Source organism: Eumetopias jubatus, unplaced genomic scaffold (assembly GCF_037043125.1).
Source record: "Eumetopias jubatus isolate StellerSeaLion01/CBP00866 unplaced genomic scaffold, mEumJub1_p1.0 scaffold_7, whole genome shotgun sequence".
Taxonomy (NCBI): Eukaryota; Metazoa; Chordata; class Mammalia; order Carnivora; family Otariidae; genus Eumetopias; species Eumetopias jubatus.
This window is the reverse complement of record NW_028274813.1, coordinates 136,902,259-136,917,476: the sequence shown is the minus strand read 5'-3', so window position 1 is coordinate 136,917,476 and position 15,218 is coordinate 136,902,259. Positions and strand designations below refer to the sequence as shown.

General features: G+C 46.5%; 1 protein-coding gene across 1 annotated transcript; it reads left to right on the top strand.

Moving 5' to 3' along the window:
- The first annotated feature begins 3,842 nt into the window (after nt 1-3,842).
- SELENOS (selenoprotein S) lies at nt 3,843-13,327 on the top strand. Its single transcript, XM_028122836.2, has 5 exons — nt 3,843-3,952; nt 4,658-4,792; nt 6,759-6,865; nt 10,209-10,377; nt 12,737-13,327. The coding sequence occupies exons 1-5, from the start codon at nt 3,877-3,879 to the stop codon at nt 12,820-12,822; spliced, it is 573 nt and encodes a 190-aa protein (XP_027978637.2). The 5' UTR covers nt 3,843-3,876; the 3' UTR covers nt 12,823-13,327.
- Nucleotides 13,328-15,218: the final 1,891 nt, after the last annotated feature.

Below are 15,218 nucleotides of genomic sequence, written 5' to 3'. Positions count from 1 at the left end.
AGCTCCACTAATATCTGCGTGTCTCAGGACCTGAAAAATGGGGATTGCCTCAACCCAGTTTTTCCCAGAAGCCCCATGGTTTCAATGTGCAGTTTTGTAGAACATGAGGTTCAGTCAAAGATGACAGCTTCTATCATGTTATAGTAGAAACTGGTACCGGCGGCACAGTCATGGCAACACTCAAAAGAACTTTATTTCTGTGGAACTACATTAAGATGTTGATTTGGGGCGCTTGGGTGGCTCAGCTGGGTAAGGGGCTGCCTTGGCTCAGGTCATGATCCCAGGGTCCTGGGATGGAGTCCGGCATCGGGGGTCCCTGCTCAGTGGGGAGCCTGCTTCTCCCTCTCCCTCTGCCTGCCTCTCTGCCTACTTGTTCTCTCTCTCTCTATGTCAAATAAATAAAATCTTAAAAAAAAAAAAAGGTGTTGATTTGAATATTAATAGCTTTGTAATACTGGTTAAGGGTAGTTGGAAGAAAGGTAGGCTGGGGCAAGGTGCTCCCCCCACACCCAAGAGGAAACCACCCTTAGAAGGATTTTACACCACCCTGGAAAGAGCCCTCACCCCTTCCCACGCGACAGATGACAAAACCTGATTGGATGACAGGCACAGGGAGGGTTAATCATTAAAACAGCCCTCCAACAAAGCCCATAAAAACCCCTAGACTTGGAAAAGTGGATGGCAACCCTCCGGGATCCCCTACCTCTTTGGGAGTTTTGTACTATCACTTTATCACTCAGTAAACTTTGTTGTTGCCCACCACCACTTGATCTTGTCTACCTCTTCATTCTTTGGAATGGTGTGAACAAGAACTGGGGCACTGAAGAAGGAAATCCTGTAACAGCATTTGTAATTAGTAGGTTTTGAGATTCTAAGAACTATAAATTTAGGAAATGTATGTAGTTATATCTATATATATATTTACATATGTAGATATTTAACATAATTTAAATGCCACAGTAGGGGGCGCCTGGGTGGCTCAGTAGGTTAAACATCTGCTTTAAGCTCAGGTCATGATCCCAGGGTCCTGGGATCAAGTCCCATGTCAGGCTCCCTGCTCAGCGGGGAGTTTGCTTCTCCCTCTGCCCCTTCCCCCCCAAATAAAATCTTTAAATGCCACAATAGGAATCTACAAGAATGCCACTGAAAGGGCCAGTCAAGTTTGAGAAACACTACTGTTTGATTGCCATCTCTGTAATCTCCCTTAGCCAAGAACACCCTTTAATCCTGTCTTGTTCCAGATACTTTTGTGAAAAGGTGAGGTTAGGCAATTTACCAGTTAGCTCTCGCCACAATAATGTGGCATAACAAACCACTCCAAAACTCAGGCTTTTAAGTGACAACCGCCATTTATTCTCACAGCTGGCTCTGCTTTTCATTGCAGGTCTATGGGCTAACTAGGGTGGCTCAGCTTTGCATATCATTCTTGGGCAAGTCAGTCAAATGGGCAATGGCACAAGGCGGAAACGCTAGAGGCTTCTTAAGACCTACGTTCAAAACTGCCTCACTGTTACATCTGCCTACTTGTCATTAACCTAAGCAAGCCACCCAGCCAAGTCCAAAGCCAAAGGATGGTCAAATAATACTCCTTCCACCTGGAGGCTATTGCGAGGACACGGTTGTAAGAAGGAATGATGAATTGGGGCTGATCATTTAGTCAACCGTGGTCCGTGACTGGTTGGGAGATCTTTGTCCTGTTTTTGCAAATAAGCCCTGAGTAGTTAAATCGAACAAAGTGTGTGCTGAAATAACTTTATGGTTCTAGATAAGCTAGGTGAGATGATACACCCTGATTAAAGGGACAAAGGTAACGCATAAGCCTGGCTAGGGAGAATAACTTCTATCAGTGGGAACTTAAGAACAGCATGGTGCTAGGAACTGAAGCAAAACCCCTTTATCCTTGCATCGTAGTAATTCAAAATCTGTTAGATTTTAGGTGAATATACTATTCATCACACTGAATACATATGTCAACAGAGACACTAGTTGATAATAGTATGCAAAGGTACTTTATTCTTGGTGTTTAAAAATATGCATTATTTTCATTACTGTTGTGTTGGTTTCTATTTTATATCACAAAGTCCTGAGTGACAGGAATTATTCGCTATTTTTGTTTAAATGATAGAAACTGAATGTTAAATTTATTCCATCTTCATGCCTGCAGATACTGCAGGGCAGGGTGGGTAAACAAGGCAAATAAGGCAGACTCTACTCCCCCATTTTACCAGATCCAACATTTTGGCATTTTTATGATATGCAGGTTGACTCAATTCATTGACTTGGTTTGAAAGCTGGCAAACAGTAAGGTAGGATCTCTGCGAGGTAGGATCTTCCTCCATAGCTACTCCAAATATCCTAATTCCTGAGCTACACTGGGAGCTCTGAAATGATGTTCACCGCAACATTCTTGAAACTTTCACATCTTAAACTGACACCTTTTGTCAGGGTAGGGAACTATCTGTTAAAAACCTTCTTAGCCAACCCAAGCCACCAGCAATCTTAACCACTAAGTTACTGTAAGAAAATGAACTTACCAAGCATTAATTGAAACTTGTGCCATATCCCTTTTCAGGATATTAACGCTCTGAAGAGAAAAGAGAGGTCCTCACCAACCGCTTCCATGAGCAGTGACTCCTACTGTATAGTGTACCTAATGTCCAGAGCATAACCAAACAAGATGGGCAACGCCCATCTCTTGACTCGGTTATCACTACTTATACACAAGGTATATTTAAAGCTGATCCCAAATCAAGTATTGCAGCCATAATCCCAAGAAATAGTTCAGTTTTAGCACATCGAGTTCCTGCAAGATGCCAGATGGAGGGAGAAACCACTTCAAAACAAAGAGTGATGGTTCATCACCTTTACAAGCGAGAGGAAAACATCAAGGAGGGCATAAAATTTCTCCCTCCTAAACTCATCAAGTCAATGGCTGTCTTTACAGCCTTAATTGACAAAATCCAGAGTCCTCCATTTCCCCATTTCTAGAGCCCATTTTCAAGGTGAAGAAAAGCTCTGACGTCATCCCGTTAGCTGTCTTTTCACAACCGTATTCCTGATTCTCAACCCTCCTCTCGAGACACAGCTAGGTGTGTTCACGTCAAAGCCTTCTCTAAAAACACTCAAGCTCAAATTTCTAGTAGGGTGGTGAAAGTAGACTCGGGAGCGGAGTGATGGGAGAGGAGTGGAAGGCGGTGGAGGAGGGCTTTGCAGGCGAGGCAACAGCCAGGAAACTATCATAAACAACTAATACTGCCTGTGACACCCAGTGGGAGTCGATACGTGTTGGAGCCACTGCTTTAATTCTTTCCCAAGAGGTTTTGGCTCGGGGCGGGGGGGGGGGGGGGGAGGAGAACCGCGAGGGTCGGCGGGACTTCCTTAGCCTGAAATGCAACCGGGGTCAGCTGGAGGAGGAGGCTGCCAGGGTTTCATCTGCACCCCTTGGGGGCGGACCCCGGCGGCAACCCTCATCTGCCGGGATTCTGCCGGTCGAGTTCTGTTGCCCAATGGGCCCGGGGCAAGGATGTGGGCGCAAATCCTGTTTCCAGGCGGCCCCTAACCCCCCGTGACCTCGGTGCGCAATCAGTACAAAAGTAAACCTGCCAGAGGGAGTCGGCCCGGAGATCCCGTCACACGGCTTCATCCCGGCCAGCAGCGACGTGTCTGCCACTGCCACCGCCCCCTCCTGCTCTCCCGGCCCCGCCCGGCTGGCCACACCCTCGCCGTGATTGGCCGAGCCCTCAGGGCCGGGTCGCGTCACGATTGGCCGGGACTCGGGGACGCTGGTCTCGGGCGCGCGCCACGTGTACGTAGGGGCGGGCCGGCAGGCGAAAGACTCCAGCTGACTCGGCTTGGCCGCGCGGCTGGGCGGCGGCCATGGAGCGGGACGGGCAGCTGCTGTCCGCGCGGCCGGCCCTGGAGACGGAGGGGTTTCGCTACCTGCACGTCACGGGTGAGTCGGGCCGCGGGCCACGGGCTCGTACCGCCAGCTCCCCCGGGCGTCGCCATGTTCGGTGGGTTGTCCTCTGCTGCGCACCCGGCCGGGCCTGGGGAGGCCTGGGGAGGCCGGGCCGGCAGCCGGGTGGCGACGCACGCAGGTCCGGGAGGAGGGCCTGGAACGCTCGCGGAGGCTCTCCCGGAGCCGCACTTCTCCGGGCGGCGCCGTCGGGCCCTGTTTTGCGCGAATCCTTTACTTTATGCCGAGCAAGCCCTTCTGGGTTGCGGAGACTGAGGCCTCTCGGCCCTGGGCATTTTCCTCCAGGCCTCGCGTCACCCTCCCGCTCCATACCCGGCGCTTTGTCGGCTCCCACGGCCCCCCCCCCCCCCCCCCGCTTTCTATAAATTCCTGAGGTCTGAAAGGCCTCTGCCCTCCTGAGTCGGATAAACTTCCCTTCACCCATCAAAACCCGCTTTGCGGTGCCCTCCGCCCTCCGGACTTGCCCCTCAACTCCCCTGGTGGTTGAGAAGTCCCTTCTCGGTGACCCCTGAATTGTGCTCGCTTCTCTTTTAACTGCCTACTTAGAAGGCCATTTCCTCGACTAGACCCGGAGGGTTTTGAGGGCAGGAGCTACGCTTCCTTTGCCTTCGTTGAATTTTATGGAAAAGTCTAGTAGTGGTATGACTTTCAGTTTCCTGAAAACTGTTTTCTTCTTTTCAGTGGGCTCCCTGCTAGCCACTTACGGCTGGTACATCGTCTTCAGCTGCATCCTTCTCTACGTGGTGTTTCAGAAGCTTTCCACCCGGCTGAGGGCCTTGAGACAGAGGCAGCTGGACCGAGCTGCAGCTGCTGTGGGTTAGTGCCTGGTAACAGAAGAGAAGACAGTGGCTTTACGCCTATTTCTTTTAGTATTTAAAAGTTAGTCTATTAGAAAGAGTAAGAAGTTCATGATTCTAATCTGTATGAAAGGAAAGCCATTTTATGCTTCTGGATTGATTTTGGGGAATGTGCAACAGCTTTTTTTTAAATTTCAGAGATTTTAATGAGATGGAAAACCTACTTGATGGTGTGTAGAGCACTCACTGCATATCTTGCAGAACGGTTTTTCATGTATGGGATGGATTGAAAGGAAAACTTCACAGCTTCTCCATACTTGTGGGTCTGCCTGTTGAACCTCTAGAACCATTGCGAGTGACAAGAAACTCAGCCTTGGTTCTTTATATCCACCACACTTTGATTTCACAACTTCCTCATCAGATCTGATTTCAAATTACTCTTGGCTGTTTCGAAAACATAGTCCCTCTGAAACAGTAGCCTTTTCGTGAGGTAGAAACTAGTTTCTGAGGACATACCTAAAAGAAATGTCAAGCGTTTTGAGAATGACAGCTCAGTTAAATACAAATCACTCTTCTGACTCAGCACACTTACTGGGTTTGGGGAGAAAAGCAAATGTAACACAAAAGGAGTAACTAGTGGAAAGACTTAAGAATGTCCTTCACTCAAACATACCTCTCCTCTCTCCCAAGAAACTGTGGTCCTGCCATTCTCTCAGTCATTTTGATTGTTGGCTGTACATATGAGAACAAACTACAGATTACAGTTACACATTTGCGTAAGATGCAGGATTTCAAGAGGGTGGCAGTGTTAGTCACCTGGTGAAGCCATCTCTACGAGTGAAGTGCTCACGGGGGGAGGCCCACTCTTACAACTGAAGAGTAGGTTTATGAGATGATGCTAGACTGGACGTTTTTAAAGAGGCTTAATTGTTTTCGTGAAGCACTGTGAAAAGTAAATGTGCGGTCAAAAGTATTATGTTGTGCTGTTGCACAATTTTGTTAGGAACATTTGGTTAAAAAAATCGACACTTGATTTTATTCTAAGAATGACCCGATAGTTACACACGTTACCAAAATTTTCATTTCTGTGAAGTGGAACTGTAATTTTGTTTTGTTTCTAAAGATAGAGTTCCAATCATTTCTCCCACTACACACACCGACACACACCCGTTGCTACCTGCACCACAATACTTTGGCCCAGTTTATGTGGATTCAGTTAAGTTGCTCTTTTTCCACCACTGTGTAGGTAGTGATGGTTGCTTATACTTTTGGAAAGTGCTGATGTGAACATGTAGTTCTACTTTGTTTTCTTCTTTAAAAATTAGCCACACCACTGTGTAGTTGCCCTGTGGTGGTTCTTAACATGGTGGTCTGAACAGATGAGTAGATAGAGAACGTGACAATATATTTATATAATTCTGCTTTATTTTTTACAAAGCAGATAAAACGTAGATAAAGCTGGGGAGCTAGTTTGCATTAATGCTAATTGGAAGGATTTTCCTTTTCTGTAGAAACAAGGGCAAAATGCCTAAGGATCTTTACCTCTTTGTGGTATGGATCTGGGCTAAATAAGTGATGGCTAATAGTCAGAAAACTTTATCTTCCCTTGTTGTCTTGAATTCTGGTCAGCCTGGAGACTGGATGTTAGATGTCCAGGTTGTGGAATGGAGTCTCAGGGTGCCCCTGAGACCACTTACATGTCAGTCACAGGGCTATGCCAGACTCTCTGAATTGGAATTGCTGAGGGAGCCCAGAAATACATGTTTCTAATAGGGATTTCTGGTGCCCTGGATCTTTAACTAGGGCTAAGAATTATGGTGGTAGGACAGTCTTCTGCCCCCATAAGCAGTAAAATTTATGCACAACAGAATTTTCATGTAAAATACATGTTTTTGCATTGCCTGACATCGGTACTTCTGTATCCTTCTAATAACATGGACCCTCAAGAGCTTCTTTTTTTCTCCAATTTTTTCCTGACATTTTAGAACCCGATGTTGTTGTTAAACGACAGGAGGCTTTAGCAGCTGCTCGTTTGAAAATGCAAGAAGAATTAAATGCACAAGTTGAAAAGCATAAGGAAAAACTAAGACAGGTATGAGCTGGTTTTAGTTTGAATACATGGTCTTAAATATTTTGCTGCTTTGTGGGTAAAAGAATGTGTGTTTGTGTGTGTGTATAAGCATGTTTGCCTGCATGTCCTCCCCACCCATCAGGGCAGGTACTGGAACAACTAATTATGGCAGAATCGATTCCACTTAGCTCAGTATCGGTCCGCACGCTTTCCTTGTGCAGTATCTTAACTGTTTATGGGGAAAATACTCTTTTAAAAAGGTGTTCTTTTATTTACCTTTTTGCTTTTCAGTGGTTTCTTCGCACTGTATTCTCACCCAAAACCGTGTGTTCCGGTGCCATGCCGCTGGGCACACAGAGTACACGTTCAGCTTCTTGCTCCGTTGTTTGTTTCAAGCCACGTATCTCACATGATCTAACTGGGTGGGGCCGTTCTTCAGTGGAAATAAGGAGAGCCAGGGGGAGGGCAGCAGTGGTGAGATGGGGAGCAGGAGATTTTGAAAGATTTTTTAAGGGCACATGGTTTCGTTGGGGAGCGGTAGGAGGGGCAGGGTGAAGAAGAACCAAGGAACCAAGGACAACTGTTGGAAATGACCTGAGCATCTGGTGGGTTGTGCTGCCCTTCACAGGAGCAAGACCGCCCACCAGATTTGACCCAGTGTGTATAACTGAAACAACCAAGTTGTAGTCTCTGCTCTCTTAAGAAGTTTCAATGCAGATGTTTCTGGGCCCTTCTTCGTCCTCTCAGAAGAGAGCCTCTGCATGCTCTAAGGCAGCAGAGAAATGGGTTTTCCTGTTGGTTTTGCCTGTGTCTCTGGTGTTTCCAGGGTCCTGTGCCTTTCTGCCATCGCTAGAGGCTCTTGTGGTTTCTGCGTGGTCATCCGGGACGTGGCTGGTCTCCCCAGCTTGGCCGGAGCCCAGGAGGAAGGGACAGAATAAGGCCACACCTACTCCACACATTCATTCTCCTTGGTCACCCTGTCTCGGCAGCCTTCCTCTCTGTTCAGTTGCAGTTTTTTAGCTTAAACACAATCACTAACTTAGAATGCCACGTTGCTGTTAACTTATTTAAATTTTTAAATCCTACAAAGTAAAAAAAAAAAAAATTGTTATAAACATCTGTACCATGAAAATTAAGTCTCTGATCTCCTTGTTCCTCCACCTCCTGCTGCCCAAGCATTCCATCTTAGGTTTTTAGGTATTTTTCTAGAAATATTTATCGATACATAAACACACATAGAAATTTTTCATTGAGGGGCACCTGGGTGGCTCAGTCGTTAAGCGTCTGCCTTCGGCTCAGGCCCTGTCGAGCCCCGCGTTGGGCTCCCTCTCCCACTCCCCCTGCTTGTGTTCCCTCTCTTGCCGTGTCTCTTTCTGTCAAGTAAATAAAATCTTAAAAAAAAAAAAAAAATTTTTTTTCATTGAAATGGCAACATAGTATACATAGATGCCGTTTTTGAGCCATTCTATTTTAGTTTTTTTCTTTGCTGATCTCCAACCATTTAATTATTATTGCTTTGTTCCAAGAGCCGTAGAATAAGTTGAGTTCCTTCTCCATGTCAGAATTGATGACTTCAGCGTCTGAGTTTTTTGTGTGTGTTTAGCTTGATCATTTATGCAGTTTGCTGATGTAGCTGAAAATAATCCTTTTAAAAGATCACTTTTTAAAATTGTAGTGCGGGTGCCTGGGTGGCTCAGTGGGTTAAGCGACCGCCTTCGGCTCAGGTCATGATCCTGGAGTCCCGGGATCGAGTCCCGCATTGGGCTCCCTGCTCAGCGGGGAGTCTGCTTCTCCCTCTGACCCTCTTCCCTCTCGTGCTCTCTGGCTCTCATTCTCTCTCTCTCAAATAAATAAATAAAATCTTTAAAAAAATAAAATAAAATAAAATTGTAGTGTGAGCCCCCCAAACTTGGAAAAGGGACAAAAGCCTGTGTTCGCTTTTAAGATTGTTACAGCGCATGGAGTTCTGTCTCCTACACTTAGAAGCAGAGCAATAGTAACGAACTGATGGGAGTCTGCCCGACGCACAGCTGAATCAGCTCTCCTGTTTGCGGTCCCAGGATTTGTCCGCCGTGTTCCATGTCCTGGGGCTCGGCATGTCAGCCAGGAGTATAGGCTAGCCTTCGAGCCCTGGGCCTCTTGTCCTTGCACACAGTGGAAGCATGAGGTGCCAGGTATTAGGGGTTAGCAGCGGACCCTGAAAGGCGTGGAGAAATTTTCTGGAAATGTGCTTACTAAGGCATCTCCTCACATATCCCAGTGACATCGCAGTTAACTGGAACCAGAGCGAACAGTTCTGGTCTGGCTTCCATGGGGAATGAGAAATGTAGTGCACGAAGGTTTGTGCATATGTAAGATGCAGCACCTGGTTGCTCAACAGGCAGGTTGCCCTTCGAGGAGTAGGAAGCAGAGCAAAGGTCCGGTGCGCTGGGTTTCCCCTCCCACCTTGGGAGCCTGCTCACTGTGTGCTTACAAGCTTTCTCAAGTGCGCATTGTGCACAGTTTTCTGCTGAGATTAATTTTCCTTTATATTTCCAGTAGTACTTGACTTTCAAAACACTTTCACATCTGCCCTTTTTGGATCCCCACAGTCTGTAGAGCAGAGGGATTAAGCGGCTTTCCTCGGGTATCTCGGCCAGGCGGCAACAGAGCAGGCCTGGCAGCCACGCTCACCCATCCCAAGTCAGAGTTCTTCTGTGTTACAAAAATGTCCTACTGTGGGCAAGTTGCCGAAGAACTGAATTGGTACTTTTTCTTCCGTGACACTTTTTGCTTTCTTTAATAGTTTACAAAAACACGGGCGCCTGGGTGGCTCAGTCGGTAAAGCGTCTGCCTTCAGCCTCTGCCTTCGGCTCAGGTCATGATCCCAGGGTCCTGGGATTGAGCCCCAAGTCTGACTCCCTGCTTAGTGGGGACTCTGCCTCTCCCTCTCCCCCTTTCCCTGCTCATGCCCACCCCCCCCAAATAGATAAAATCCTTTTTTTTTTAAGATTTATTTATTTGAGAGAGAGAGAGAGAGATCGCCAGAGAGAACATGAGTGGGGAGGAGAGGGAGAAGCTGACTCCCCGCTGAGCAGGGAGCCTGATACGGGGCTCCATCCCAGGACCCTGAGATCATGACCTGAGCCGAAGGCAGATGCTTAACTGACTGAGCCACCCAGGTGCCCCAATAAATAAAATCCTAAAAAAAATGTTTCTGTGAGTTAAACTCATTGCACTAGATGACAGCAGTGTTACTAACTAAAGAAAACAGGTGAAGGTTTGGTTTAAAGGACTTTTAAATAAAAAAATCATCAAAATTAGCATTTTCTTTGAGAAAGATGGTAGCTTATGAATTCATTCTGTAACGTGCATTTCTTTTCAGCTTGAAGAACAAAAAAGGAGACAGAAGATTGAAATGTGGGACAGCATGCAAGAAGGGAAAAGTTACAAAGGAACTGCAAGAAAGCCTCCCGAAGAAGACAGTCCTGGGCCTTCTACTTCATCGGTCCTGCCAAACCGAAAGTCTGACAGGAAGCCTCTGCGGGGAGGTGGTGAGTACCAGACACTAAAGTATTCCGAGCAATTACAGGGTAGGTTTGCCTTTTAAAAATAAGATTCTGTATCTTTCTTTTATTATATATAAATTGAAGCTAATTCCCAAGTTTGGGATTATGAAGATAAATAAAAGAAACACATGCAAAACACCCCTTAATGGCTGGCGGTCGCCAACCTGGTGAGTCCAGTGCCCCTGTTGCCCAGCGTCCCAGGGCATGGATGTGGGTGTAGGTCCTGCTTCCAGGAGGCCTGTAACCTCCTTGGCCTCAGTGTCCCATCAGTGTTAAAAAAAAATAAATAAATAAACAAACATTGAATAAGAAATCGAAAAGGGAGGTGAGTCATTGCCGCAGTGCTTAACTGTCATGGTGACCCTCGGATTTAAGCATCTCACCCTAGTCCCACACGGCCCTGGAAAAGGAAGAGGTAAGCAGGGTGAGGGATAGCATGCCCATCTTTCAGATGAGCGTCACGGGGCTAGAACACAGTGGTTTTTGTCCTCTTAGCCGGGGCCACCTTGCTTCTTGCAAATAACTTTCTCAGGGAGACACGGACAGATGTTTATTCAGCGCTTTTTTCTGTGTGCAACCCCCACCCCCTCTGCACTCTAGGTGATATGGTCGCTGTCTGTCTCCATCCCATTCTTTTTTTTAAGATTTTATTTATTTGTCTGACAGAGGGCACACAAGCAGGGGGAGTGGCAGGCAGAGGAAGCAGGCTCCCTGTAGAGCAGGGGGAGCCCGACGTGGGGCTCGATCCCAGGACCCCGGGGTCATGGCCCGAGCCGAAGGCAGCTGCTCAACCGACTGAGCTGCCCCGGCGCCCCCCATCCCATTCTTGAGGTCCCTCACATCCTTTTGGGAAGACGTGACTCACACACAAATGAAAATAAGTCATGCTTGTGATCTGCTAGCAGTTCCACATGAATCCCGAAGGAGGAGGGGGCAAAGGCACCAGAATACTTTGTGGAGGAGCCAGTTCTCGGCTGAATACTTTTATTCTCCATGGGAGGAGAGGCTTTCTGTGCAGGTGCTGCGGAGGCATAGGCGTGGAAGCCTGCTGGCGTCTTGGGAGGACCACGGGGAGGCCGGAATGTGGGCTCTAAGGCAGCGCGGACACAAGCGGGACCGCCCGTACAGGCTGAGCCCCATCCCCTCTGGGCACCTGGGGGGCGTGGTTGGTTAGGCATCCGACCCTTGGTTTCTGCTCAGGTCATGCTCTCAGAGTCGTGGGATCGAGCCCTGCATCCGCCTCCTTACTCAGTGGGTAGTCTGCTTGAGATTCTCTCGCCCTCGCCCTCTGCCCCGCACCCCCACCCCCATACACATGTGCCCTCTCTCTTTCTCTAAAGTAAATAAATCTTTTAAAAAAAAATATGCTGGAAGGGTATTTTTTAGAGCAAACAGCAGGGATATTTAGGAGAGGAGTGGACATTGTAGGAAATGTTTTTGTTTTGTTTTTAAGATCTTGTTTATTTGACAGAGAGAGACACAGCGAGAAAGGGAACACAAGCAGGGGGAGAGGGAGAGGGAGAAGCAGGCTTCCCGCGGAGCAGGGAGCCCGATGCGGGGCTCGATCCCAGGACCCTGGGACCATGACCTGAGCTGAAAGCAGACGCTTAACGACTGAGCCACCCAGGCGCCCCCATTGTAGAAAATGTAATGCATGGCTTGCTTCTGTGCATTGTCTCTTTCAGTGTTCCCAGCGATCCTGAGCAGATACTCTCTGACTTGCTCGGTTCTACAAATAAAGGAACTGAGGCACGGGGAGTTATTGCCCAAAGATCCCACAGCAAAACCACCTCAGTTAAGGTCTCGCTGGCCTATAGCCTGAGCACTCAACCTGGTCACCAAATGTCCATTAACTTTGGGAAGCTAATGAGTGGGTGGGGTTAGGAGTGAGTGCAAGGGCACATACGTGACCCAGGTGTGACTGATAGAAGGGGCAAGTTCCATTCTGTTTTGATTTTTTTTTAATTTATTTTCTGTAGCTTGCACAGTCCTTATTTGAATGCATTTTATTTATTAAGCACTGTCGCAGAAGCCTTCATATACTTAAATCCAGCCATCTTGAGAGGTTTTTTGGGGCAAATTTCTTGTGTGTTTTGGGGGAGTTTTTATGTTTCTGAGGAGTTAAGACCAAGAAGCTAGATGGCTTCTTTTATTCCCACCAGAAAGTAATTCAAGGTGCAATCACAGAATAAAGTATTTTTTTCACATGGTAGCTACAGGTTTTATGAAAAGGTCTGTGAGAATAGAATCCATATCTTCATAGTGCTTTGCATGTCAGGCTCACGATTTTATGTTTTATGCAGAATGTTCCCAATACTGTTTTGCCTCCTTTCTCTCATCCTAGGTTACAACCCGTTGTCTGGTGAAGGAGGTGGAGCCTGCTCTTGGAGACCTGGACGCAGAGGCCCGTCATCGGGTGGATGAGGCTAAGAATCTTGTTAGTGTCGCTTTCGACATTAGCAAGATGAATCCGTAACCCTCAATTCAATTGCCTTACGCACACTTTTCACAGTGACTAGCCAAGGGGAGTGGGGTTTGTTTCTGTCCTTAACTACACTGCATCTTTAACGGTTGAAGTCCGAGTAGGATGTAGACATCACCACTAGTGGTAGTGACAGTCGGTCACACTTCACTAAAGCCAGTGACTGCAGTCATTGATTTCATGGGTAATTGCTAGCTGGTAGATAAAGCCCTCCAGGTGATTAAAAAATCTTGATAAAAGAGACCTAGTGATGCTTCTTCACGTTAGAAGTCCTTGCTGGTAGGACAGTCTCTGTGACAGGTTGCGTTGAATGATGTCTTCCTTGTAAATGGTGAGCCCACCAGCGAGGATTACTGATGCAGACAGTTGATGGGGTTGTTTCTGTATATTTATTTTTATGTACAGAACTTTGTAAAAAAGAAACTGTAAATATTAAAAAAAATGCAAAAAACATTTTTAGCATCTTTATTAAATTCAAGGAAGTTTCTTTATGAACTTGAATTCCTCCTATTGCTACTTATTTTCCCTACTCACTGTTTCTCACCTACGGTGAGCAAGGTGAGGGGCAGCTACAGTGAGTCCCAGAGTGGTCGGATCCCTTGGGTTTTGTCCACAGAATCGGGTGCTCGGAGCCGAGTTGCTAAATTAATAGGATAAACAAACATCTTGTCGAGAGGTGTCTCGAGGGCCATCCGGGTTTCGGAGGGCCCTTTTGGTCATTCCTCTCGCAGCGTGACTCATTTGTTACATTCTTGTCTAGAGGCTCTGTCAGGAGTACACCATACAGGGCCAGAGAGTAAATATTACAGGCTATGCAGGATTATAGTGTTGGGTTTGCATACTTTTTAAAAAAAAATCTTTTTACTTAAATTAACATAAAATGTATCATTAGTTTCAGAGGTGGAGGTAAGTGATTCATCACTTTTTTTTTAAGATTTTATTTATTTGATAGAGTGAGAAAGTACAAGCAGGCAGAGGGGCAGAGGGAGAGGGAGAAGCAGGCTCCCCGTGAGCAGGGAGCCTGACGTGGGGCTCAATCCTGGGACCCTGAGATCATGACCTGAGCCGAAGGCAGATGCTTAACCATCTGAGCCACCCAGGTGCCCCGATTCATCAGTCTTCTATAACACCCACGTGTTATATCATGTGCCCTCCTTAACATCTGTCACCCAGGGTTTGCATACTTCTTTAAGGAATGTTGAAAACAAAAGATTCTTATTAGCTCATGGGCTGGATTCGGCCTGTGTGCTGTAGTTTACTGATCCTGCTGTCAAGTCGAAATCATAAGAAGAAACAAAATTAACCTGCAGAATAGTAGTAATTAGCCAGAAAAGTATTCTAGAGTAGTCTCATACATAAATTAGTCAACATCTGTTGAGTATCTGGTATGTGTGAAGTATTCTGAGGTGGTCTTCTTGATATATACAAAGAAAAAATACAGTTTGGTCCTATGGAACTTACAGTCCCTTGCACAAGGTTGGGGAGAACAAACAGAACACTTGAAGAACAGTGTATTTACAAATAGGCTGGAATAGTCCAGACTAAGAATTTGAGTCTGGAGACATTTGAGTTTAATTTTGGGTGGGGACAGCGGGGGTTCCAGACAGAAGAGAGGGTCAGTGAAAACCAAGGGTGGGGCTTGTGAGGTTTAGGAGATCCCAGTTTCCAGTTCTTAACTAGATTGGCTTTTAACTAGTTTGGAAGGTTTACAGCATGGGAAGTTTCAGACTTGGATTAAAGTATTTTATCCAGATTTGTTGGTTTACATCGAGAGATTCCCTTGTGGGCTATAAAGGAACTTTTTAATAATTCTTTCCTTCATGTATTTTCTGTAGCTGAAAATGTGTGTTAAGTTGCTCTCTGTGATTCATTTTAGAAGTAGAAGGGCATGTTTTAGTATACTCTGAGATGTGAGTGACTCATTTCCCTCAAGCCTCATTTTTTCCACAGATCTAGAAATTAGTGACTCATGAGCACATGGAAGAAACGATGCTTGAATTCTGATCCTTGATCACCACAGTCGGCTTCACCCTTGTGTTCCTAATAGCCAAGGGCTATGGATAACCAGGGTGGGGAGCTGTCTGGCTAATGAAACAGTTACGTGGGATAGTAATACTATTAATATAATATTAATAATTGATTATTAATATTATTATTAATGGGTGAAAATTGTGTGCTACAAGCCTAGGGCAGAAAGCATTCCAGAAAGGTGGATGGAAGTAGCCAGGGAAGGTGGGTCTTGCTCTCCTCTTGAAACGATGAGGAAGTAGGGCCAGAACCTGAGGCCTGTGGGGAAGAAGGGAGCGGGCCGTGTCGGAGCCATGTCCAACTGGCAGGACCCTGC